The following is a 23,459-nucleotide window of genomic DNA, read 5'->3' as shown; positions in this document are numbered from 1 at the left end:
GTAAGCGCTTCTTTTTTAGGATTCGTGAGCCGGACTCCCTTCCGCCTTACATTGTGGCGACTACCTCCAAGTGCACAGTTTCTCCTTCCATGTCCTCACTTGGCATTCTTTCTTCATAATTCTTCACCTGATGTCCATGAACTTTGAAAGTGGTACCATCTTCTTTGATTAGCTCGATGTTCCATGCGGAAATACTTGGTTCACTACAAATGGGCCGTACTATCGTGTCTTTAATTTTCCGGGAAAAAGCTTCATTCATGAATTGAAAATGAGGACCTTTTGACCTGCTTCAAACTCCTTGTTTCCTTTTATCCTAGCATCATGCCATCTTTTTTTTTTTTTTTTTTTTTTTTTTTTTTTTTATCTTTGTAGATTAATGAGTTTGTGTATGACTTGTTTCTTAACTCATCCAAGGCATTCAATTGGATTAGGTGATTAGTGAGCAATTCGGTCAATTCAAAGTTGTATGTCTTCAAAGCCGAATTTCCAAATACTAACCTATAATGTGTAGTACTAATTGGTGTTTTGAAGGCGGTTCAAAACGCCCACAATGCATCATCAAGTTTTTCCAACCACTCCTAGTTACTCCCGACCGATCATTCTAGAATCCTTTTTAATGCCCGATTTGTGACTTCGGTTTGCCCACTTGTTTGAGGATGATATGCTGTTGCAAACCTATGATGTACACCATATTTTTGTAATACTTTGCCAAGTTGTTCCTTTGCAAAGTGGGTTCCCCGATCACTTATTAACACCTTTGGAAGACCGAAATGAGAAAACAATCTTTTTAAGGACTTTACCACCACTCGAGCATCGTTTGTTGGTAAGGCTTGTGCTTCCGCCCATTTTGACACGTAATCAACCGCCACTAAAATGTATTTATTCCCTCGAGAAGCCGACAATGGTCCCATAAAATCGATACCCCAATATTGAATACTTCACAAACTTGGAGGTTATTTTGGGGCATCTCGTTTCAGGAAGAAATGTTGCTCGACCTTTGGCACGAATCACATTCTTTGACAAATTTTGTGGGGTCCTTCAAAATCGTGGGCCAATAAAATCTTTAATCAAATATATTTTTCGACTTGTATTGCACTCCATGATGTCCTCCAGTAGGTCCGCTATGACAATGCTTCAAAATATCTATTCTTTCCCACCCAAATACGCATCTTCTTATTATTCCATCCGCGCAACTCCTATAAAGATAAGGTTCATCCCAAAAGTAGTACTTGATTTCCGAAAACAATTTCTTCTTTTGTTGATGGGTTAAACCTTTTGGGAGCTAGCCACTAGCTAAGTAATTGGCAATATCTGCATACCATGGCTCTTCCCCTGCTATCACCATTAGATATTCTTCGGGAAAGTCGAATCTAATTTTGTTTTCTTCCATTTCTGGGTTATCTAATCTCGAGAGGTGATCGGCCGCCACATTTTCCATACCCTTTTTGTCCCAAATATCGATGTCAAATTCTTGCAAGAGGAGTATCCATCGGATCAACCATGGCTTAGCATCCTGCTTAGCAAATAAATATTTAAGAGCAGAACTGTCCGTAAAAACAATAGTTTTGAACAACACTAAATAAGGACAGAATTTATCAAATGCGTAAACAACAGCCAAAAGTTCTTTCAGTTCTGGTGTAGTTTTCTTGGGCAAAGATTAGCGTTTTTCTTGCATAATATATGGGTTGAAAGTGCTTATCAACCCTTTGTTCAAGGACTGCACCTACGACAAAATCACTAGGATCGCACATGAGCTTAAATGAGAGGTTCCAATTCGGGGCAATCTTGATTGGGGTATTTGTTAAATTTTCTTTTAATTTTTCAAAAGCTTCAAGACATTCCTTAGAAAAATTGTATGTGGAATCTTTTAAAAGAAGTTGAGTTAATGGGCGAGTAATTTTTGAAAAATCTTTTAGGAACCCGCGGTAAAATCCCGCATGGACGAGAAAATTTCTAACCCCTTTCATGTTTGTTGGAGGTGGTAAATTAGCTATGGTGTCAACCTTTACACGGTCTACCTCTATCCTTGTCTTGGAAACTTTATGGCCCAACACAATTCCTTCTTTACCATGAAATGGCACATCTCCCAGTTTAAGACAAAGTTGGGCTTTTCACACCTAGCAAGCATCAAATCAGGGTTAGATAAACAATCATCAAAAGAATACGCAAAAACAGAAAAACCATTCATGCAAACTTCCATGAACTTCTCAATCATATCGTGGAAAGTGGCCATCATGTATCTTTGGAAGGTGTCCTATGCATTGCATAATCCGAATGTCATTCGATGATAACCAAAGGTCCTACTAGGACAAGTGCATGGGCGGTCCTAGCTAGGTGCCCGGTGTGGCACCGGCAACACCTAGCTTCCGCGTATGAAGTATAATTTTTTTTTTAATTTTTACCTATTGTGCCACTACGTAAAAAAATCGTGCAACTACTAAAAAAATTATGCAACTACATAAAAAAATATTGTCACTCTTTCGGTAATTATTGAACGAAAAAAATAATAACGAGCCAAATGTTTTATTCAATTGTAGTTAGTCCAATTGTCTAAAGCCCTAAAACCCAAATGAAACTTAATTTGATAAATTAGCAATTGGGCTAATTGCTTGTAAAAAAGATAGCCCAATAATCCTAATTGTGAAATTGTAATTAATCCATCGGTTGAAAGAAAAAGAAAAAAACATGATCGAAGATTACACAGGGGCAGGGGCGACGCATGAAGCAGTAGGCACGACTATCGACTTTTGCCTCCAAAATTCAATCAATCAATCGACCTTGAGGGCTGAGGCTTGATCGATTTCAATGGTTTGATGGATCACAATTCACAATACTTGATGTCTTGATCGATTTCATAATGAAGCAAGTAAGTTTTACCAATTACCAATTCATTAAGCTATTTGAAATTGATATGTGTTTTTGAAGTTAGTGATTGACTTGGGTGAAATTGATTTGTTTTGTTGAAGTTATATTGTTTGCTTAGGTTATATTGCTATGTTTTTTATTGAATTGATTGTTTGATTATGTGAAATTGATATGTTTTATTGAATTTATTGTTTGATTAGGTGAAAGCAACTTGTTTTATTGAATTGATTGTTTGATTAGGTGAAATTGATATGTTTTATTTAATTTATTGTTTGATTAGGTGAAACCAACTTGTTTTATTGAAGTCATTGTTTGATTAGGTGTAGTTGTTATGTTTTTATTGAATTTATTGTTTGATTAGGTGAAAGCAAGTTGTTTTATTGAAGTCATTGTTATGTTTTTATAGGTTAAACTAAGTGGTTTTTTTACCAAAAGACAAAGACCTAATCCTAATGAAAGTGGTGAAGAACGTTCCCAAATACCAATCACCAATCAATCAATGCCTTCCGTTTCTAATCCTAATGCAACTCCACAAACACCAATCACCAATCAATCAATCCCTTCGGTTTCTAATGCAACTCCACAAACACAATGCTCTAACCAACCTAATGATAATGTTGACTTGAAGGATCTTCCAAAGGACCCGGCGGATAGGCCATTGATTACAAGTTACAAACCAAATATAAGAGATGATGTAAGAAGAGCATATTTGCTTCAAGGACCGTGTCAAGTAAGGGCACATAAGTTTCCTAAAAAAAATAGGTGATAGATTTAGAAGATTCGTTCCTTCATGGTTTGATAACTTTGATTGGTTGGAATATAGTGTGAAAAAGGATAGTGCATATTGTTTATATTGTTATTTGTGTGGGGACCTCATGGGACAAAAAGGAGGGAGAGATGCCTTTGTTTCTCAAGGTTTTGATACTTGGAATAAAAAAGATGCATTTCGGACTCATGTGGGTGGTATTGATAGTTTTCACAACAAAGCAAAAGAAAAGTGTGAGTTTTTAATGAGGGAAAAACAAGCTATCAATGTAGTCTTGAGGAGGCAAACCGAAGCAGAGGATCATAAATATAAAGCTCGATTACGTGTTTCTATTATTGTTGTTAGACTTTTATTGAAAACCGGTTTACCGTTTCGTGGTCATGACGAGTCGTTAACTCGGAAAATAGAGGGCTATACATTGAAGTGTTAAAAGCCATTCGAGAGACTAGTGAAGATATTTTCAACAATACTTTAGAAAATGCTCCAAAAAACAATCAACTAATTTCCCCTAAAATTGAAAAAGAACTTGTGCAATGTTTTGCACAAGAAGTACTTTTGAGTATTCGTGAAGAGATTGGTCAAGATGTTTTTGCTTTACTAGTTGATGAATCTAGTGATGTTTCAAAAAAGGAACAAATGGCTATGGTTTTGCGTTATGTCGATACTCTTGGCTTTGTGAAAGAAAGATTCATAGGTCTAGTGCACGTGAAGGATACGTCTTCTTTGACACTCAAAAACGTCATAAATGAATTACTTACAAGTAATAAGTTGAGTTTTAGTCAGGTAATTTATTCTTTACTTTTTTATTATTTCAATTTAATTAATATATATATATATATATATATATATATATATATATATATATATATTAATTGTTTTAAATTTTAATAGATAAGAGGACAAGGTTATGATGAGGCTAGCAATATGTGAGGGGAATTCAATGGTTTGAAAGCTTTGATATTACAAGAGAATGACACGGCTTTTTATGTACATTGCTTTGCACACCAACTTCAATTAGTAGTTTTGGCTGTAGCAAAGAAGCATGATGGTGTTAGTGACTTTTTTGAGCAAATTTCGTCGGTGGTTAATGTAGTTTGTGCATCGTGTAAAAGAAAAGACTTACTACGAGAGCAAGCAAGAGAAAGGGTGCAAAAAGGCTTGTGTAGTGGTGAACTTGAAACCGGAAGAGGGTTAAATCAAGAGACTACACTTGTTCGAGCGGGAGAAACAAGATGGGGTTCACATTTCAACACACTCATAAGTTTGATGAAGTTATTTGCGGATGTTCTTGTAGTTTTAGATTTTGTGAAAGAGGAGGGAGGGTCATTGGCAAACCATCAACAAGCATCTGGAATCTTAGAATATTTTAAATCATATGAGTTTGTGTTTTACTTACATATGATGTATGACATTTTACACCTCACGGGTACATTGTCAAAGCAACTTCAAAGAAAAGATCTAGACATTTTATAAGCGGCATCGATGGTTAGAGGGACAATGGAGGCATTGTAATCTTTTAGAAACATAGGGTTTGCTAGCATTTTGCCAAAAGTATCCTCTTTTTGTGAAACACACGAAATTGGTACTTTGGATATGGAAGAGTTGTATATTGGTGCGAGAAACCGTAGGACTACAAAGACTAATAGGTTTCATTTTGAGGTTGAAATCTTCAACACGGTGGTAGATATGCAACTTACAGAATATCGGGATCGATTTAGTGAAACAAGCACCCAATTACTAGAATACATGGGTGCTTTGAGCCCTTGTGATTCATTTGCACAATTTGACAAATCAAAGTTATTGAAGTTGGGTAAGTTATACAAGTATGACTTTGATGATTTAGATATGATAGACCTTGAAGGACAACTTGAGATATTTTATCACTCTTGCATCAAAGATGAGCGCTTCGCTAGTTTGAAAGGAATTTCCGACCTTTCTCGTTTGATGGTTAGTACGAGGAAGCATCGATCTTATCCTTTGGTTTATAAGCTATTGAAGTTGGCTTTGATATTACCTGTAGCGACCGCAAGTGTAGAAAGATGTTTTTCAAAGATGAAGCTCTTGAAGACCGACTTGCGTAACAAAATTGGCGATGAATTTTTGAACGACGCATTGCTGTGTAATGTCGAGACCGAAGCACTTGCGAAAGTTGAGAATGAAAAAGTAATGGAGCGGTTTCAAAAGATGTCTGCACGAAGAGGACAAATTTAAATTCTAGTATATCGTTGTTATATTATGTTTAACCAGAAAAAAAATTGTATTAGATGAATAGATGTTTTATATTATGTTTGACCGGAATTTTTTTTTAATGTTTTATATTATGTGTGACGGGAAAAAAAATTGGGCAACCCCTATTACTAATTCCTGCGTCCGCCCCTGGACAAGTGTATGTGGTTTTCTATTGGTCTTGAGAATCAATAGGAATCTGAAAATATCCTAAAAAACCATCTAGAAAACAGTAATAAAGGAGACTGGATAATCTTTCGAGCATTTGATCAATAAAGGGTAAAAGAAAGTGGTCTTTGCAAGTGGCATCATTTAACTTGCGATAATTGATGCACACTCGCCAACCGGTTACCGTTCTTATGGGAATAAGCTCGTTCTGTTCATTCGTTACCACCACTATGCCTCCTTTCTTGGGTACCACGTGCATCAGACTAACCCATTGGATGTCTGAGATTGAGTAAATGATTCTTCCATCCAAAATCTTGACGACCTCCTTCTTGACTATTTCTTACATGTTTGGGTTCAATCTTTTTTTACATTGCACTATAGGATTAGCTCCTTCGTTCAAATAAATTTTGTGTGAACAATAAGAGGGACTAATACCCTTAAAATCCGTGATCTTCCAAGCTATGGCGTTTTTGCGTTTCTTGAGTACTTTAATTAGGCTTTCTTTTTCCTTTGTTGTGAGATCAGCTGCTATAATAATTGGATTTTGTTCATTTTCTTCCAAAAAGTCATATTCCAGATGTTCGGGTAGGGTTTTCAATTCATTTCTTGGCATCTGATGATTAACCATGGCCTGGTTGTATACTTGACATGTCGTGGCATGTCCTTTTTGAGTGACTAGTTATGGTTTCTTAGATTGCCACGATGTGGTATCTTGACCACGGCGTGATGAGTATTATTCATAATTCTTCATCAATTCTTCGTACTTACTTTCCTCCAATAGTTCTTCGAGTTCTTTTAAATCGTGTTCAACATCAAAGTCTCTTTCTTTTAGAAACATGTATCCTTCAGCTTCCTTCTCTTTCCAACCCACTAGTTTTTTCTCCAAAATTTCATCGAAAACATCTACCAAAAAGGTCGTGTCATCACTTGTTCTTGAATGTTGTATTGCTCTATTAACCCCAAAAGTTACAGCTTCTTCTCCAACTCGAAGAGTAAGTTTGGGCTCTCTTATGTCCACCAAAGCTCAGGCGGTGCTCAAAAAGGGGATTCCAAGAATAATTGGCACTTGGTCGTCTTCCTCCATATCTAGAACAATGAAATCTGCGGGGGGAAAAATTGTCACCTTTAACTAATAAATCTTCACAAATTCCTCTTGGAAAAGACACCGTTTTGTTTGCTAAGTGAATGGCCATGCGAATTGGTCTTGGTTCCAGGAGATCAAGCTTCTTGAAAAATGAATATGGAATTAAGATAAAACTTGCTCCCGAGTCGGCTAGAGTGTAGCTTGTGGCTAAATTTCTGAATTAGCATGGAAGTGTTAAACTCCCCGGATCACCCATCTTCTTTGGCAACATGTTCAACATGGCGGTTGAGCAGGTTTTGTTCAATACAACTTTAGACACCTCTCCCATCTTCTTTCGGTTTGTGACAAGATCCTTTATAAATTTTATGCATTTTGTTATTTAAGTTATGGCTTCAATGAATGGAATATTGATTTGAAGGGATTTAATGTGCTCTTGGAACTTCTGGTAGTCTTCGGCATGCTTATCCTTCTTTGCTCTACATGGAACTGGAATCGGTGGCTGATACGATTTAATGGGTTCCATATTTTTGTTTTCAGCAGAAGACCATGTCATGGTATTGTCACCACGCCGAGGTGAGTGTTTAGCGAGCTTTTCTTGGCTCATTTTGTGACATCCCCAAAATCACGGCAAGAAAAGACCGATTTTGTTTATGCTTTATAAAAATCAGAGTACTTCATTTTATAAAAATGCTGCGGAATTTGTTCACCGAAAAACATGGTAAATACATTATTAAAACATTTTCGAAGAAAGGTATTTATTTCATTTTAAAACGTTTGGGATGTCATCATTAATACAGAAACATAAGCATAAACAGAACTTACAATTATGTACACTAGTGATCTACATCTCTTTAAATCTCTCAGTGTAATGTCACTTCATATCAACACCTGTGATATAAATAAACTGAGTGGGTCAGGTTGGAAAACCTGGTGAGCACATAGGATTTTCAACCCACAATAATATAATTATTATTTTTAAACATCAAACAAATCAACCCAATTACCCATTCCCGTTATCCTCACATTACGTCCCTAAAACATCTAACACAAGGGACTTAGTCAAAGGACTATCATTGGGATGGGGTGTACCTAGTGAGCACAGTTCACACAGTTCGAATGAACACACAGTTCAAATAAACACACAGTTCAAATAAACACCTACAGGTTGCGAGCCTGCTAGTGTTCCACTGGACTGTCTAGAATAGTCCGTGGTCGTCATCTATACTCCGCTAGATGACTAGATCATCAAGAACAGCTATAACAAGGCCTCTCATTATTTTATTTTGTCACGCAGCAACTATTACATCTACCCATGTTTTACCCAACACATTTTGTAGATATAAAATACATATACAGTTTAAATCATTGAAAACATGTATAAAATGTTCATCCAGCATAGATAGCAAGTATTCAGATAATATGCACACATAGCACGTAATTTATATAAAATACTTCATATCTATGTGTAAGGTAAAAGTAACTATGCACTCACCTGAAAGGTGGTGACTCAGCACTCGGACAGCGCTTCGATACTCTCAAAACGATTTTCCTTCGATAAAACCTAGTACCAATACCACTAAGGTTTAGTCTAACGATAACCGCGACAAATTAATTAGTCTGACTATTATTAAGCGTTAAAAACACTCAATAATAGCCCAAATAATTATTTTAAGGACCTAATAACATTCCTATAATTATTTGAAAACTATATAAAAAATTCCGTAAGCGTAGCATTTAGAAACCAAAAAAACTCCTTTTTCTCAGGACTCCGGGAGCCTCGGGGCTTCCTTAGGGTGCTAGGGGGTTTTTCTAGGGTTTAGGGGGGTTTAGATGAGCTAGAGAGAGAAACTAGTGAGAGAAAGAAGTGGATTTGGAGTGAAGAACAATGGCAGCCTTGCACATCAATTTATAGGGTCAGGCCTCGGTCATTACGCTGGGTGTACCGAGGGTACGTTGGGCGTACTCCTCGGATAAGATTGCCAGCCTCAGACCAGCTGTCTTGCACTCCATCGGACGGATAAGAACCGAAGTACGCGGGGCGTACTTGGCCTCGGACGCGGGGCGTACTCCGGACGCTAGGCGTCTCTTCGCTACGTTGGGCGTAACCCTCGCACCAGGTGTCACCATCCGAAGCGATTTCATCCGACGGCTGGGAGTTCGGCCACGTCATCATTTCATGCATCAGCTTCGCAAGTTTCACTACAAAACTTTAAAAATTCGTATCTTTCGCATACCATCTCCGTTTATGACGTTCGTTATATCCACGCGAAGTTGGGAACGTACTCTACAACTTTCGTTTAGAATCCGTCAGCTAATTTTGGCTCGATTTTACATTTTATATTATTAACGGGTCGGGACAGGGTTGGTCCGTTAAATCCTCATAACTTCTTCATCCGACATCCGTTTTCGCTCATCTTTTTCTTGTTACGCTACTATTAACGAGATCTTCGATTCTCGTTCAGGTCGTGTCGGCTAAAAACCGCTCGATCTAATATTCGAATTTCGGGCTGTACACTACTAGTCTGAAACTTCGAAAAATCATAACTTATTCATACGAAGTTAGATTTGGGCGTTCTTTTTATCGATGTGCTTAGTTTAACATATTCTATGACTTTTGTTTAGATCGCTAAGGCTAAATCTCGCTCTATCGTAAATTCACTATTTACGCTTCCCGGTGCCGTGCCGATTCTGTCGCGAAACTTCGACGGGTCATAACTTCTTCGTTATAACTCGGATTTCGGCGTTCTTTATATGTACGGAAACCTTGTGACATATTCTACAACTTGGTTAAGATTATTTATTCTAAATAATCTTTTCTCGAAAAGTCGTTTTCGACCCCTATTGCCTCTAATTTGACTAGCCCGGATTTGCGGGCGTTACAATTATCTCCCCCCTTAGGATGATTACGTCCCGGAATCATCAACGAAACAGGGCTCGTATAATGACTCCATACTTTATCTCTTCATCCTAGGTAATAATTATAACTTCTATATTCCTTCAAGTCTATCTCTTAGACTCATTGACTGTAAGCAGTACTCGATCGTGCTCCTGCTCTCTTCCTTAGGTTAGACTCCAAATTATGACCTTCAAGTCACAATCTCGATCCTTACTGGGTACAAACTTAAGATGAGTGCTTTTGTTACTACTATAGATCGATGTGTCATATTCTAATGACCTATCATCATACGTTGCAACACTTAGACTTAGGTCTTCTAAAGTTAAATTCTAAAATAGACTATGCCTTCCTTCATGTTCTAATGTGATATAATCACACTTTAACATTAGGCATTTCTAGCTATCAACTTCTTTAACAACGAGCGCGATATTTCTATTGATCGCTTTGATTTCAATTGTTTGGTTTAAGTCGGATGCTACATCAAACTTGGTTCTCTGAACCACGTAACCTACTCATCGTAGTCGGACTCAATGGGATATGACCACTAGGGTCGGGATAACAACAATCTTCTTAGTCATTACCGAAACAATGGTAACGACATACTTGAATAAAACGAAATTATTTACTAGCTTCTTGGTAACCTTGTGACTTTCCCTGATCCAAGTGTGAGTCCTGTGCTTCCGGTAGTATAGGCCTCTACTACCATTCACACCTACTCATACTCGTTCCAAGTATTGTCCCGCAGTTCTTCCAAGTCACCATTCAAGAAAACCACACAACAACTTAAAACATCAGATAACAAAACAAAGGTGTTATATTATTTCTTGAAACGATTACATGGGTGTTCAAGTTCACCCTAGATTATGCCTCTAATAGGCTACATCATATGACACTATCTATATGGCTTCTTCATAACTCGATCTCTATATATCCATCCTTACTCCTGATTCCTTGCATCGTCAGCTGCTTCGTCAAGGATCATTTGAAATGCTCTTACCTTTGGTTTTAGCGGCACATTTGGCTTTGTAGCCCCTTCTCTCTTTGGGCAATCTTGCTTGAAATTCCCTTCCTCGTTACATTCGTAACACACCCTTTTGTTGAATTTACACTCGTTGGCATAATGCCCATGCTTCCCACACTTGAAACAAGTCAAGTCCACACCGCATTTTCCAGAATGTTTCTTTTTGCACTTCTCGCACCATCTTTCTTCGCTCCCTCCTCTAAACTTCCTGGTACTGTTCTTGCTTCTCTCATCGGGCTTTGCAGACCCCTCAAACTTCCTCTTTTCACCAACCTCAATCTTGTTGGCAGCTCTTCCCTTAATCATATCTTCCACAGACTTGGCAGCCCAGATAGCTGCCTCCAGAGTAGGTGCCTGACGCACTGGCACCACATACTCCCATGGAAGTCCCTTTGCGTACTTGTCGATTTTCGTCAGCTCATCCGGAACAAGGCGTAAGGCAAACTCCATATTCTCTGTGAAGTTGTTGGTATATTCATCAATTGACATGCTTCCCTTCTTCAGGGTTAGAAACTGGTTCTCTAGCTCGAGTAGGTTTTGAGCTGAGCAGTACTTTCGTTTGAATTGTACCAGAAATTCTGCCCATGTCAGTTGCAAGGGCTTGTTAGGGCTTAAAGTCTTCCCCAAGGTATTCCACCAACATACAGCGCCTCCTCGAAACTGACGCACTGCAAACGTGGTCTGTAGCTTCCCTCTGCAACCGCATGTCATGAAAGCTAACTCCATCTCCGAGATCCAATCCATGACCCCGATCGGATCCTCCTTTCCAGTGAAAGTCGATGGCTTGCAATTCAGAAAATCCTTGTACTTGCATCCATTCCTCTCGACTTCGTCATCTTGGTTGTTTTGTTGAACTATTGGTGGGTTGACTTGACTAACAGTTCCACTGTAGTCTCCTTCCTCAGTCTGCCCTTCGTTCAACTCGGGCTGTTCGATCTGAATAGTGGCTTCCTCTCGATTTTGCTGGAGCAAACGTCTAGTTTCCTCCATTTGACGATCCAACATCGCTTGGATCATTTCTTGCACTCCGGCCATTGTGACTGGCCCAGCAGCGGCTTCCATCACCGGTATTTGCTCAATCACTGGGGGTTGGTTTCTGTTCCCATTTGCATTCACGTTTCCGCCATGGGTTCTTTCCATCTTGATCTATACACCGAATAAGGTGAATCTACATCTTTACTTAGGATTGACGGTTAAATCATCCTTATCACTTCGAAACGTTTACATGCTAGTTCTAATATCGTAGTCGTACGTTTAGAATCCTAAACACATAAGGTTTCCAGATCCGGACGGCAACAGACCATAGATCCGAACAATTAACAACATATCATGCACAAAGCATTTAGCACATAAAAGCATTTTAGGCACAATTCCTAAAATAAGCTAGTGCTCACACCTCACAATCATCGCTTAGCATTCTAAGTTAAAGTCTAGAAATAAATCCATATTCATAGTTCGCTTAAACTAATGCTCTGATACCAACTGTGACATCCCCAAAATCACGGCCAGAAAAGACCAATTTTGTTTATGCCTTATAAAAATCAGAGTACTTTATTTTATAAAAATATTGCGGAATTTGTTCCCCGAAAAACATGGTAAATACGTTATTAAAACATTTTCGAAGAAAGGTATTTATTTCATTTTAAAACGTTTGGGATGTCATCATTAATACAGAAACATAAGCATAAACAGAACTTACAATTATGTACACTAGTGATCTACATCTCTTAAATCTCTCAGTGTAGTGTCACTTCATATCAACACATGTGATATAAATAAACTTAGTGGGTCATGTTGGGAAACCTGGTGAGCACATAGGGTTTTCAACACACAATAATATAATTATTATTTTTAAACATCAAACAAATCAACCCAATTACCCATTCCCGTTATCCTCACATTACGTCCCTAAAACATCTAACACAAGGGACTTAGTCAAAGGACTATCATTGGGATGGGGTGTACCTAGTGAGCACACAGTTCACACAGTTCGAATGAACACACAGTTTGAATAAACACACAGTTCAAATAAACACCTACATGTTGCGAGCCTGCTAGTGTTCCACTGGACTGTCTAGAATAGTCTGTGGTCGTCATCTATACTCCGCTAGATGACTAGATCATCAAGAACAGCTATAACGAGGCCTCTCATTATTTTATTTTGTCACACAGCAACTATTACATCTACCCATGTTTTACCCAACACATTTTGTAGATATAAAATACATATACAGTTTAAATCATTGAAAACATGTATAAAACGTTCATCCAGTATAGATAGCAAGTATTCAGATAATATGCACACCTAGCACGTAATTTATATAAAATACTTCATATCTATGTGTAAGGTGAAATTAACTATGCACTCACCTGAAAGGTGGTGACTCAGCACTCGGACAGCGCTTCGATACTCTCAAAACGATTTTCCTTCGATACTCTAAAAACGATTTTCCTTCGATAAAACCTAGTACCAATACCACTAAGGTTTAGTCTAACGATAACCGCGACAAATTAATTAGTCTGACTATTATTAAGCGTTAATAACACTCAATAATAGCCCAAATAATTATTTTAAGGACCTAATAACATTCCTCTAATTATTTGAAAGCTATATAAAAAATTGCGTAAGCGTAACACACTTACAACAAATTTTATCAAAAACCGGAACTTAATTGGAGCAGCATTTCGAAACCGAAAAACTCCTTTTTCTTGGGACTCCAGGAGCCTCGGGGCTTCCTTAGGGTGCTAGGGGGTTTTTCTAGGGTTTAGGGGGGTTTAGATGAGCTAGAGAGAGAAACTAGTGAGAGAAAGAAGTGGATTTGGAGTGAAGAAAAATGGCAGCCTCGCACATCAATTTATAGGGTCAGGCCTCGGTCATTACGCTGGGCGTACCGAGGGTATGCTGGCCGTACTCCTCGGATAAGATTGCCGGCCTCGGACCAGCTGTCTTGCACTCCATCGGACGGATAAGAACCGAAGTACGCGGGGCGTACTTGGCCTCGGACGCGGGGTGTACTCCGGACGCTAGGCGTCTCTTCGCTACGCTGGGCGTAACCCTCGCACCAGGTGTCACCATCCGAAGCGATTTCATCCGACGGCTGGGAGTTCAGCCACGTCATCATTTCATGCATCAGCTTCGCAAGTTTCACTACAAACTTTAAAAATTCGTATATTTCTCATACGATCTCCGTTTTTGACGTTCTTTATATCCACGCGAAGGTGGGAACGTACTCTACAACTTTCGTTTAGAATCCGTCGGCTAATTTTGGCTCAATTTGAAATTTTATATTATTAACGGGCCGGGACAGGGTTGGTCCGTTAAATCCTCATAACTTCTTCATCCGACATCCATTTTCGCTCATCTTTTTCTTGTTACGCTACTCTTAACGAGATCTTCGATTCTCGTTCAGGTCGTGTCGGCTAAAAACCGCTCGATCTAATATTCGAATTTCGGGTTGTACACTGCTAGTCCGAAACTTCGAAAAATCATAATTTCTTCATACGAAGTCAGATTTGGGCGTTCTTTTTATCGATGTTCTTAGTTTAACATATTCTACGACTTTCGTTTAGATCACTAAGGCTAAATCTCGCTCTATCGTAAATTCACTATTTACGCTTCCTGGTGCCGTGCCGATTCCGTCGCGAAACTTCGACGGGTCATAACTTCTTCGTTATAACTCGGATTTCGGCGTTCTTTATATGTACGGAAACCTTGTGACATATTCTACAACTTGGTTAAGATTATTTATTTTAAATAATCTTTTCTCGAAAAGTCGTTTTCGACCCCTATTGCCTCTAATTTGACTAGCCCGGATTTGCGGGCGTTACACATTTCTTCTTTTTCATGCGCAACATCTGGGTTAGTGTTAGTGATAGGAGTCAAATGGGTAACAATTTTTCCACTTCTAGTCATTATGGCCTGGATATAAGCTCATCTTGGGTTTTGTTCGGAGTTGCCCGAAAGTGTGCCTGGTAATCTTTCGTTGAATTGCTTCGAGAGTTGCCCGATTTGTTTCTTGATATTCTTGACTGCACCTTGCTAATTTTTTTGTATTGCTTTAGTATCATCATGTCTCTTTTCCAATGCGGCTGCAAAGCAAGCAAGCATTGCTTCGAAATCGAGTTTCTTCTCGGGAGCTGATTCCTCTTTTTGATCAAAGCCTCTTCCTTTTTCTTAATATTTTTCTTCATTGGCTTTCTTGTATTCATCATAAGGTAACCAATTCTTTTTGGGCTTTCTCCAATCTTCGTCATAACAATCACCGCTTGAATAGAAAGCTTGGGCCTTTTGGTTTCCATTTTCATCTGGATCATAATCTTTGGTTAAATGCGGTCCATTACAATTTTCACATCTCACGCGTATATCATGGATGGTTTGATCCATTTTGTCATTCTTTGATCCATGTTATGCAACATTGCCAAGACTGTTGCCATGTCATTTGAAGTTGCATTTGCCATTCCCCTTGCTACGTCTTGTCGAGGGTTGTGGTATTCTATTGAGTGTTTGGAGAATTCTTCGATTAGCTCCTTGATTATGGCCGGTGCTTTATTTATGAGTGAACCTTGAGAATCAAGGTATTTCCTAGTTGTCACATTTACCCCATCGTAAAAGATCGCTACTTCTTGTTGCACATTTAGATCGTTTTGGGGATGATTTCTAAGTATCCCTTATGGCGCTCCCATACCTCGTACAATGATTCTCCCGCGTTTTTTCAAAATTTGAAATGACCTTCTTCAATTTTGAAACCTTCAATGGTGGGAAAAATTGTTGAAACATCCCAAAATTCAAGGCCAAAAATTTCATTTTTAATTATTAAATGAAACCATAGTTGTCAAATCATTTCTTCAAAACATAAGTCAAAATATCTCAAAACATTATTATCAGAGTTTCCAAATCAAAACATCATAGTAATCATCCCAGGCTAAACATAATGGTGTGTGCAATGCAGTCATCCCGAGCTCTTCCGTTTGCTACTAGAAGTACCTAAAACCAAAACTGAAAATCATAACCACGAAGCTCATTGATCTCCCCAAACTACCACATGTCATACACATATCACATAATCACATAATAACATATCTTGGGCCCCGCCCGGCATCGGACAATGTCTGGCATCGAGCAAAGCTCGATATACATATACATATATCAACAAATAAACATAGAATAATCACATAACATAAGCATATAAACATTCCTCGGGCCCTACCCGACATCGGACCGTAATCCGAAAAGCATACAAACATTCCTCGGGTATCAGTCAGCATCGAACCATAAACCACAACATACATATAAAGATACATGCAAGAATCACGAAGATATCAAGCATACAAACATTCCTCGGGTACCGCCCGACATCGGATCGTAATCCAGAAAATATATAAACCTACATCAGGCACCGCCCGGCATCGGACCGTAGTCTGGAACATATAAACATATATACAGGTTGAAATTGGTGCCTTAGACCCGTTCATACAGGAGGAAACTCACCTCAATGTTGAATGATACCTGAAATGTCTTTGTCCTGGAATCAGGTCTACTCACTCCCTGAACCAAAACAACTCTTAGATACCATTTCATACTCATAACCCCTTTAGGGTCAACTCTGGTCAAAGTCCAAGCCCAAGTCAAGTCAAAGTCAATGCTCCGAGTTGACTCAACTGGCCGAGTCATCCTCTAACTCGGCGAGTTCCCATAAATCTTAGAATCATGATATTACGAATCAACTTGTCGGGTCCTCCCTCAACTCGGCGAGTTTCAAAATTTACCTATTAAGAACCTCTCCCTAAGCATAAAACTCAAACCCTAACTCAAAAAGGCCAAGTTCTTGATCCAAAGACAACCAAAACTAGAAGATAGACCATGAGGTCATAGATCTGGACTCTAGGGACTAAATGACCACGTAAATTCTTAAACTTTATCCACATGCATGGCCATTAGGAGCTCCAAAAGACCAAATGATGGTCTAAAGGTTGTATGGGACTTCCATAGCCATAAAGTTGGCAACTTTATGTCATGAAACTCCCTCAAGACTTTAGACCTGAAGTGTTCTCCATTTGGGACGTCCAAATCCCAAGAACCATGATATTTGGACCAAAACCAAGCAAAGCTGTAACAGCCAAAAATTTTAAACAAAATTTTTCATTAAATAATAAAGCCATTTGCATTAATTATAAAATCCTAATCATATTTTTCATCAAAAATCCATAACTGCAAACAAATTATTTATAATATCCGATTGTGTCACAAAGAAAACGCCAGAGAGTGCATGTCGCGCCATCAAGTCGGGCCCTTGCGCTTAGATCCTGAAGTACCTGAAACAATCAACAAACTGTAAGCTAATGCTTAGTGAGTTCCTATAGCATACCCCACATAATCCACATAATCACAAACCCATATCAATCACATAAGTCATGCATATAAACATATAGGGATGTCGTGGAAACCCTCCAAGGTCTTACTCCAGGATGTTGTGGGCTCCCGCAGGGTCTTATACCTACATGTCATGGGCTCCCCCATGGTCTTGACTACTTGCCATGGGCTCCCTCCATGGTCTTGACCTGGAATGCCATGGGCTCCCCCATGGTTTGATATCCAACTACCACGAGGGTCTTCACATATATAGCCAATAAGGTACTAACACATTCACAGATGCACATACTAAACATATCAATGTCACTTCCTCAATAAACATCACAACAAACTGAATGAGCCAGCCTTGGTGCCTTAGACCGATTGGTATGGTGAGGAGACTCACCTTAGTCTACTGAACACAAAAGCTACTCGCCTAACAATCTGAAAGCTCGAGTGCTGAGCAATAATACAATTAAACCTAAATTAGGATTAAACACAATCTGATTGAAGGACCCAATTACCTAAGCCCAAGTCCTTTCCAAAAGGCCCAAGAGACTTCCCTTTGCAAATGGGCCTGAAATCCATGTCCAAATTTATTAATGGGCCGCATGGCCCAATAAGGTCCAACTAAAACAACTATGGCCCCAAAACATAATATCAGCCCAGAACTCAAATAGGGGCCACACCCACATCAAATTAAGGCCCACAAAACCTGCAAGCCCATAAAAGGCCCAAACCCCAACTGGAGTGTGTACGCCCTACGAACCACTCCAGTACACTCAGCGTATTACCCCTTCAAGCAGTATGCAGTGCATACTCCAATCTACGCAAAACGTACAAGAAGGATGTGCACATTTGACCATTAAGTGCTTAATACTTGGGATTTCAACGTCCAACTTTAGATCTGAGTCCATTAAGACGTCCTAAGGCATAAATTTGGCAACTTTATGCCTTTTCATGTTCCATATGCTCCCAACAACCCATTAAAACCTTTCCAAGGATCTTAACTCATGCATGAGGTCAAAACACTCATCAAGGTTACATTTTTATGGCATAAATGGACCAAGGGACCTCAGATCTACTCTTCCTAAGCTCTAGAGTTGCTCAAACTACCACGAGATGATCCATGAACACCAAAAAGGGACTATATAGAAAACCCTAGCTCTATAAATGAAAATGATGACCAATGAGAAAGCTTTTTACCTCCTCAGGCTTCCTGAGCTGCTCTAAATGCAAGATCCAGAAGCCCTTCCTTGTTTAAGCCTGATTCCTCCTCTTCCTTTTAACTAACACACCAAAAAAGATGGTGTTAAAGCACTCACAAGCTCAAGAACATTCAGTTTACTGATTCTAGGGCTTTAGGGACGTTTGAGGGTGAAGGAGGCTGGCTAGGGTGAAGCTCAAATGAGATAAGGTTGCTTTTATAGGTCATAAGCCTGAAAAATTAGGGTTTGAATATTCGTCACGTACGCCCTGTGTACCCTTTGGTACGCCCAAAGTACGTGCTGACCCTCTGCGTTCATCCATGCTTAGTACGCTAAGCGTACTTCTGAAGTACGCCCAACGTACTTAAGGGACCATTATGCTTTATTTTTTATTTCAAGGGTATAAAGAGAAATCACCAAGTTTGGAGTGTCACAACTTTCCCCCACTTGGACTAGACTTCGTCCTCGAAGTCCGTAGACACAAACAAATATGGGTAATGCTCCCGCATATCATCCTCTGGTTCCCAAGTTTATTCGGAGCCTTTTCGGTGCTGCCATTGCACCTTCACTAGCTTTACCTCCTTGTTACGAAGAACCTTAGTCTTCCTCTCCAAAACCACAACGGGTTTCTCAATGTAGTTCAGTCTCCCATATACCTAAATGTCGTCCAAAGAGATAACTACTGCCTCCTTAGTGACACACTTCCGAAGCTGGGACACATGGAAGGTGTTGTGAATCTGACTCAACTCATGCGGGAGGTCAAGTCGGTAAGCAACCCTGCCGACTCGGGCAGAAATCCTGAACGGGCCAATAAATTGGGGTCCCAACTTTCCCCTCTTCCGAAACCGAATGATACCCTTCCATGGTGGCACTTTTAGTAAGACGAAATCTCCCACATGAAACTCGAGATTCGATCGGTGTCGTTCAGCATAACTCTTCTGAAGGCTCTGCGCGACTCGTAGCCTGTCGCGCATCTACTGAATCAACTCGGTAGTCTTGAGCACCACCTTGGTACTTCCCATGAATCGATGCCCTACCTCACCCCAGCATATAGGAGTATAGCACCCCCGACCATACAACATTTCAAACGGGGGTCTGTCAATACTAGCATGATAACTATTGTTATATGAAAATTCTGCTAGAGGGAGGTATGTATCCCAAATACCTCTGAAGTCCAATACACAAGATCGAAGCATATCCTTGAGGTCCTGAATCGTCCACTCGCTCTGACCATCGGTCTGAGGGTGGTAAGAGGTGTTGAAATGTAAGTGGATTCCCAACTCCTCGTGGAACTTCCTCTAGAATATGGAGGTGAATCGAACATCGCAGTCCGAGACCACTGATACCGGAACTCCGTGACTGAACACTACATCTCACACACATATATCTGCTAATTTCTCAGCAGAGATACTCTCAGAGATCGAAATAGAAAGGGCACTCTTCGTTAGTCTGTCTACAATGATCCAGATGGAATCCACACCCCTCGTCGTCCTCGGTAACTTCGTCATGAAGTCCATGGTGATCTCTTCCCATTTCCACATAGGAATGGGTAATGGTTGAACCTTGCCGTGAGGCCTTAAATGTTCGACCTTGACCTTCCTATAGGTCAAGCACCGCTCCACAAACCATGTGATCTCCCGCTACATGCAGGGCCACCAATAATTCAATCTCGTGTCTCTGTACATTTTTGTAGCCCCGTGATGAATAGCGAACTTAGACTTGTGTGCCTCCTCCAAGATCTTCTATCCCACTCCTCCAGATGCCGGTACCCACACCCAGCCACACTGTGTTAATAGACCCCGGCCATCCCAAACAAATAAGGAAATCTGACCCCGAATCCGCTCTATCTTCCAGTTCTCTTTCCTCAAACTCTCCACCTAAGCCTCCTTGATTATATCCAACAAAGGGGAAATCACTATCATTCTCAAACAGATATCTCCAATTGGGGCACTTGTTGCCTTATGGCTCAAGGCATCGGCCACCATGTTGGCCTTCCCTGGATGGTATAAAATCTCACAATCATAATCTTCCAGTACATCCAACCACCTCCTCTGTTGAATGTTGGGGTTCTGCTGATCCATCAAATACTTCAAACTTTTGTGGTCAGTAAAAATAGTGCACCGTACTTCGTATAAGTAATGCCTCCAGATTTTGAGGGAAAACACCACCGCTCCCAATTCCAGGTCATGAGTGGGGTAGTTTGCCTCATGATGCTTCAGTTGCCTCAAGGCGTACGCAATCACATGCCCTCTCTGCATCAAGACATCCCCTAACCCTGATATAGATACATCACAGTACACCACCAAATCATCCAATCCCTCGGGTAGTGCTAAGATCGGGGACTTACATAATCTCTGTCTCATGTTCTTGAAGGCCAACTGATGATCTGGGTCCCACCAAAAAGTCACATTCTTCTTGGTCAAGCAAGTCAAAGGTACAACGATCTTGGAGAAATCCTGAATAAATCTCCGATAATACCCTGCTAGGTCCAAAAAGCAATGGATCTCAGATGCATTCTTTGGAATTTCCCACCGTATCACTGCCTCAATCTTGGTTGGATCAACCAAAATGCCCTCTTGGTTGATGATGTGCCCCAAAAACTGCACCTCACGCAACCATAAATCACACTTTGAGAACTTGGCATAAAGCCTTTCCGTCCTCAGTGTCTCCAATACCTCCCTCAAATGCTGCTCGTGTTGTTCCTTGGTCTTAGAATAGACCAAGATATCATTGATAAAAACGATCACAGACTAATCTAACATTGGCCTACACACTCTGTTCATGAGGTCTATGAACGCTACTGGGGCATTAGTGAGCCCGAATGGCATCACCACAAACTCATAGTGACCGTACCGAGTCCAGAAAGTTGTCTTCGATATATCCTCATCCCTAATCCTCATATGATGGTACCCTAAGCAAAGATCAATCTTGGAAAACCAAGATGCACCGTGAAGCTGATAGAACAAATCATTGATCCTCGGAAGCGGATAATGGTTTTTCACCGTTAGCTTTTTCAGTTCCCGATAATCGATACACATCCTGTGTAACCCGTCATTCTTCATCACAAACAGTATCGGTACTCCCTACAGAGAGATGCTTAGACAGATAAAACATCGGTCTAGTAGCTCCTGAAACTACGTAAATAGCTCTTGCATCTCAAGCTAAGCTAGACGGTACGACACCTTAGCTACCGGAGCTGCACCCGGCACCAAATCAATACGAAACTCTACTTTCCTCTCCGGAGGCACCCCAGGATACTCCTCAGGAAAGACATCCTGGAAATCCCGTACAACCGGTACGTTGCCCAAATTTGTCGTGGTCTCAACCCTCATATCCGAAATGTATAACAAAAACCCAAACAACCTTGATGGAGAAGTCTCCTTGCCCTCGTAGTTGAACAGAGGGTCGGCCCCTGTGAGACCCTCTCCCCATGAATAACCAGTTCTCCCCCACTTGGGGTTCGAACTCTCACCAAATGGCGTTCACAATCTATCACGGCCCCGTTGACCCCAAAAAAGCTCATCACAACGATCACCTTCAACCCTCGCAACGATATCGGAATCAAATCGATACAGAACCTCTCTTCAAACATGTTTAGGACACAGTCCTGATATACCCTCGCAGCACTCATGGTGCGTCCTCAGCAATCTCAATCTCAAGCGGAGAATCCAAAGCCCCATGAGCATCCCGAAACTTCTTGATGAGCGCAAGAGATACAAACGATCGGGTAGCCCCCGAATCAAGTAGAACATCAGCCAAAATACCATTTACTAAAAAGGTCCCAATACAATAGCACATATAAACATAAGCATAACAAATGAGTATCAAACATGGAAAAGTTAATTACGTACCAGCCACAATGTCTCGCATTGCCCGAGCCTCCTCGGTAGTCAACTGAAATGTGAGAATCTTCGCCACAGGAGCTTCCGCCTTCATAGGGTGTCCATCGGTAATCCTCATGGTGGCGGGTGCAGGCACCGCCACTGCTCCTCCTCCCGGGTCAACTGCGGACAGTCGGTCTTTTTATGACCGGTCTGGTTGCAGTGAAAGAAAATCAAGCCCTTCTTGGGACAATCCCTACTCATGTGACCAGGCTGGCCACACGCATAACATCCTGAGCATGCCGCTCGACAAGCCCCACTATGCGGCTTACCGCATCTAGCACATCGGCCCTGGCCCTGCTAGCCCCTACTCGAAGAATCGGAGGTCTTAGGCTTTTTAGCCTAACCTACAACTGTTTGAACCTGCTCCAGCTTCCGCTTGGTGCGGAGCTCCAACTCAATCTCCCACTCCCAAGCCTTCTCCACCATCTCATTCAGGGTTTTACACCCTGAAAAGCTCACGAACTCACGGATATCATCCCTCATCATGGAATGATACCTCGTCCTCCTCATGTCCTTGTCCGCAGTATACTAGCACTCGCTCCCAAAACTAGGTGGTGATTGTCACACCCCAAAACCAAGAACGGCAGAAACGGAGTTCGTATGAAGGAGATATGAATTTTAGAAGTTTATTTAAAATAAATATAAATTTAAATGTAAATTATTGGTAATGTCCGAAGGGGAGTCAGCAGATAGGACCGGAGTATGCCCTGCGTACCCTCGTACGCCCCGCGTACTCGAATCAAGGGCCTCGGATCGTCCACGTCGCCCCTATGCGAAGCTACCGACCCGCCCCATCCGACCCGTCCCATCCGAGGCCGAGGCAGTCGATGACTCGCTCATGCATGACGTACGCGTATGCGCTGCGTACGTGCGTACACCCCGCGTACGAGGCTTCTCAGACCCCCCTATAAATAGAAATGCGAGGGTTCCCAGAAATTTACCCCATTTCTCTCCTTTCTCTCATAATCTTGCCTCGTTTTCCGTGCCCGCAC

At 40.7% G+C, this 23,459-nt stretch overlaps 2 protein-coding genes across 2 annotated transcripts; both read left to right on the top strand.

Annotated features, from left to right (window-relative positions):
• Positions 1 to 2,857: 2,857 nt before the first annotated feature.
• Positions 2,858 to 5,104, top strand: LOC145098377 (uncharacterized). Its single transcript, XM_079036007.1, has 8 exons — positions 2,858 to 2,866; positions 3,066 to 3,095; positions 3,146 to 3,175; positions 3,272 to 3,595; positions 3,699 to 3,993; positions 4,107 to 4,414; positions 4,523 to 4,535; positions 4,653 to 5,104. The coding sequence occupies exons 1-8, from the start codon at positions 2,858 to 2,860 to the stop codon at positions 5,102 to 5,104; spliced, it is 1,461 nt and encodes a 486-aa protein (XP_078892133.1).
• Positions 5,105 to 5,224: 120 nt separating this feature from the next.
• Positions 5,225 to 5,842, top strand: LOC145098376 (uncharacterized). Its single transcript, XM_079036006.1, has one exon. The coding sequence runs from the start codon at positions 5,225 to 5,227 to the stop codon at positions 5,840 to 5,842; it is 618 nt and encodes a 205-aa protein (XP_078892132.1).
• Positions 5,843 to 23,459: the final 17,617 nt, after the last annotated feature.

This window comes from Lactuca serriola, chromosome 4 (assembly GCF_051521515.1).
Source record: "Lactuca serriola cultivar US96UC23 chromosome 4, Lser_US96UC23_V15, whole genome shotgun sequence".
NCBI classification, from domain to species: Eukaryota; Viridiplantae; Streptophyta; class Magnoliopsida; order Asterales; family Asteraceae; genus Lactuca; species Lactuca serriola.
Note: the sequence above shows the minus strand (reverse complement) of the source record. Positions and strands in the feature narration are given on the sequence as shown.